Source organism: Austrofundulus limnaeus, unplaced genomic scaffold, assembly GCF_001266775.1.
Source record: "Austrofundulus limnaeus strain Quisiro unplaced genomic scaffold, Austrofundulus_limnaeus-1.0 Scaffold181, whole genome shotgun sequence".
Lineage (NCBI taxonomy): Eukaryota > Metazoa > Chordata > Actinopteri > Cyprinodontiformes > Rivulidae > Austrofundulus > Austrofundulus limnaeus.
Window position 1 is genome coordinate 519,871 of NW_013952583.1, and position 1,358 is coordinate 521,228.

General features: G+C 40.3%; 1 protein-coding gene across 3 annotated transcripts in view; it reads left to right on the plus strand.

Annotated features, from left to right (window-relative positions):
* pank2 (pantothenate kinase 2) overlaps positions 1–1,358 on the plus strand; it is a 10,740-nt gene that overhangs the window by 2,316 nt on the left and 7,066 nt on the right. For all 3 annotated transcript variants that reach the window (XM_014018021.1, XM_014018022.1, XM_014018023.1), the window contains exon 3: positions 679–938. In XM_014018021.1, the coding sequence (XP_013873475.1) occupies positions 679–938 (260 nt within the window). The remainder of the gene's footprint in view (positions 1–678; positions 939–1,358) is intronic.

The window sequence follows — 1,358 nt, forward strand, 5'->3', positions numbered from 1 at the left end:
TTCCTAAAATTTCATGGCGATATCTTGAACACTGAGGAAGTTATGAGCAAAATTAGAAAACAGCAAGGTGAAATGGTCACAAAGGCCCCATTGGTGAACTGCAGCAAGAAACATGAGCTGATTTCACCTAAACAAACATCAATAACCTCCCTCATACTTCAGATAATCACATGATGTTGGTGTTATTTTGTATGGTTTGAAATGTTCTTTTGGAATCCGCTGTCAGATTTAACATTGGTGTAGGATTAAAAATTTATCCACATCCCTACTAACAGGCATGGCCCCGCATTATATCCTTCCAGCGCTAACTTTCACCTGTAAAAATCGAGTACGCTTTCCTCGTACTCCAGTTTATGGTGGCTTTAAAGGTGATTACACAAGTGTTAGTGTTAGCACCGCGCCATCTTCCACCAATGCACCACACGTGCTCTCGAGCACGTTGCACACAAAAGTCCCGTCATCCTGCGGCACTAATCGCAAAGTTCCAAGCATTAAGCAGTGATGGCTTTTCTGATGATTAATTTCACACGATATGGTTTTGCCCAACTGTCGTGTGCAGAAAATGTATATTTTTAGTGCAAAAGCATAAATGGCGCTTGTTTTCAGCACAGCACACACACACGCACACCTTATAAATGTTTTGACATCTTTTCTTGTGTTTCAATGAAAAAAACCAAGATGGCCGACCTGCAGCTCCACAAGCTGGACGAGCTGGACTGTTTGATCCGAGGGGTGCTGTACATCGACTCGGTGATGTCCGGTGGTCCGGTGGACTCTGAGTGCTACTACTTTGAAAACCCGACAGACCCTGATCACTGTGTGCAGAGACCCTATCCACTGGAGAATCCTTATCCSCTGCTGTTGGTCAATATTGGCTCTGGAGTCAGTATTCTGGCCGTGTACTCAAAGAACAACTATAAACGAGTCACTGGAACCAGGTAATTAACTGGGTTGTATTTGTAGCAAACTGTACTTTTAGGATAGCAGTAAAAGCTGAGTTGACACAACAGTGAAGGAACAGACTTCTTCTGTTGTAATAAAATATGTGAGCAATCACATCGAAACGAGGATTAAGTCTAAAAGTTGTATGTGGAGAAATAGGCAGCTAGTGTTTTGTTTAAAACAGTTGCAAAAATTACATTTTGTCAGTGTAACAAAGAAATGTGTTGTCAATACATGTATCATTTCAATGAACTGTCTGAAATATCCTAAAAAAAATATTGAAGCACTTTTTTTAGCACTAGCAACCAAAAACCTGATTTTGAGGAAAAACTCTTTAAAATGTTGAGATATCAATGAGCTGTGAGCTATCAATGCTTTTGTTTCTTTCCAGCTGGGAAATCTCTATATTCAAATAT